The 2,500-nt window shown below is 39.7% G+C and overlaps 1 protein-coding gene across 1 annotated transcript in view; it reads left to right on the top strand.

Moving 5' to 3' along the window:
- Positions 1–2,500, top strand: part of LOC117405872 (cilia- and flagella-associated protein 298-like) — a 24,296-nt gene that overhangs the window by 4,013 nt on the left and 17,783 nt on the right. The window contains exon 3 of the mRNA XM_034009328.3: positions 1,853–2,020. Coding sequence (XP_033865219.1) covers positions 1,853–2,020 — 168 coding nt within the window. The remainder of the gene's footprint in view (positions 1–1,852; positions 2,021–2,500) is intronic.

The following is a 2,500-nucleotide window of genomic DNA, read 5'->3' as shown; positions in this document are numbered from 1 at the left end:
CTTCGCAGACATTTTTAATTTGTTGAATGCGCTGAACCTGTCCACACAAGGGGGTAATACAGCCATACTTGAGGTGAGTGACAAGATTGCAGCATTTCGGAAGAAAGTAGAGATTTGGAAAACTAGACAGCAGTGGAATCTCAGATGTTTCCGCTCCTGACAGATTTTCTGGATACTAACAGCATGACAACTGACTGTGTGAGAGACACTATCGTTGCTCACCTTTCAACTTTGGCAGAGTACTTAAGTGTTTACTTAAAAAAAAATATAAACATGGAGGAATATGACTGGGTTCGGGATCCGTTCTCAACTTTTGCTCCGTCATCGTGTCGGTTGAGTGGAAAAGCAGAACAGGAGCTGTTCAAACTGTCCTGTGACCGCACGCTGATAGTGACGTTTCAGGAACAGTCACCTTGTCAGTTTTGGCCAACTGTTGCTGCGGAGTACCCATTTTTAGTTACGGATGCCATGAAAGTGTTGCTACCTTTCCCAATAACATATATATGTGATGCATCATTCTCTGCTATGGCAGCTATGAAGACAAAGTTCAGGTCCCGACTGGAAGTGGAGAATGATTTACGAGTTTTCTTGTCACCCATCACACCAAGGACAGACAGACTCTGCAGTAAGAAACAGACACACCCATCTCACTGACTGCAAGTACTGTATAATCTTTTTCTAAAAGCATCACTAACAGTATGTGTTTATATAATGTACATTTATATACTTTTGTCAATCAGTTTCTCAGTTGGGGGTCCGTGCATTTGAAAAAGGGTCCGTCAACAAAAAAAGTTTGAGAAACCCTGATCTACACAACCGAAACATTGTAAATAAGACATTTGAACAGAAATGTGTTTATATACAGGCATATTCAATAAAGTGCAACCTCAAAAAACTGTAAAAAATTAAATAAACAAATATTGAAAATAAATGAATGTATGTACATACAAAACTGTACAACTGAAACGACATTTTTTTAAATAAATTGATTTATATTGCCTACATAACAAAGCGCATATACGCAACTGAAGCTATGCGTTTATACACAGACATATTATAATCAACGACATGAATACATAAACATTTGAACAGAATGGGCTTCATTTACAGTCGTTTACAAAGTCTTAAGTGCTGGCACAAATCACACAGATCCTGCTTTTCAGCATATGCAGTGCACTTACTGCAAACTCTTTGCACATTTGGCACAGTAAACCTGGGTAACTGTTGGCACAGACAGTAACCCAGGCTTCTGGCACCAAATGCTCCACAGGCATATACTAGATCAATGCAAGCTTCTAATTCCTCCAAGGGCATTGGCCGGGAATCATCTTGTAGTTGTCGGTGGGCTTCTGCTTCAGTGCAGTGTTCTATGAGGTGAAGCGTATGCATGTCAATCAATAGGTGAAAAGCGCTTGATGCGCTCTCATCAATGTTACGTTTTGCATATGCCTTGGGCCCTGGAACTACCTTCGAAATATTATGTTCACCCCATCTACCTGCAGCTTCAACACCAGTATCTATAGTGTTCTAAACAGTGTCATCAGTGTGTCATTTTATGATGCAAACAACGTTTGGGATAAGAGTCTGGTTAAAACAGACGGAGACAGTGAGTTTTGAACTGTCGGAAGACACTTTTGATATTAAGGGCCATTGTTTTTAGGTTTCAATGCAGACTTTATCAGCATCACCACAAGCAAAAGCAAATGCGTGCTGATGCTGTACTACTGCTCTGCAAAGTAATGCACATACACTATCTGGGGGGACAAAACATGAAAATGATAATGATTTCAGTGTGTTTAAAAGTGATGTAATGCCACAAAATTCTTTTATTGCAACTCTTTTAATGGCTTAGAAATGGAGGAGCTGGCAGAACATGGCGTAACCCTCCCCCCGAACATGCAAGGACTGACGGATGAGCAGATTACAGAGCTGAAGTTACGGGATGAGTGGGCACTGAAGTGTGTGCCCAGTGGAGGAGCTGGGTTTAAAAAGGATGAGATTGGAAGAAGGAATGGTCATGGTAAGAAATAGAATGAGGTTTTCAGGAACAGTTCCAACACAACACTATTTAATCTATAACTGTCACCCAAACAAAACAGTTTCAGTTAAGGACTGTGGGCCCCATTTTAAAATGAGATGCAAAGCCACCAGAGGCTTATATATATGTATATGTGTGTGTGTGTGTGTGTGTGTATACATACACACACACACACACACTGGTTTGCAGAAGTATTCACCCCATACTAATAATGTCACATTTTGTTGAATTACAAATTTATGCAGTTTTTCAAACAAACTTTTTTTATTCAAAGCTGTAGTGGTTAAACTGAACACTGTTATATGAGGAGGAGGTTAAATGTCAGCAAAACTTGCAAAGAAAATGTACAAAATGAAATTTACTGGTTGCATAAGTATTCAGCCCCTTAAGTCAGTACTTGGAAGAAGCACCTTTTGCAGCAATTACTGCTATGAGTCTTTTTGGATAGGTCTCTAGTTTGTT

This window comes from Acipenser ruthenus, chromosome 9 (genome assembly GCF_902713425.1).
Source record: "Acipenser ruthenus chromosome 9, fAciRut3.2 maternal haplotype, whole genome shotgun sequence".
Taxonomy (NCBI): Eukaryota; Metazoa; Chordata; class Actinopteri; order Acipenseriformes; family Acipenseridae; genus Acipenser; species Acipenser ruthenus.
The sequence above is the reverse complement of the archived record's forward strand: the minus strand, read 5'-3'. Positions and strand labels throughout refer to the sequence as shown.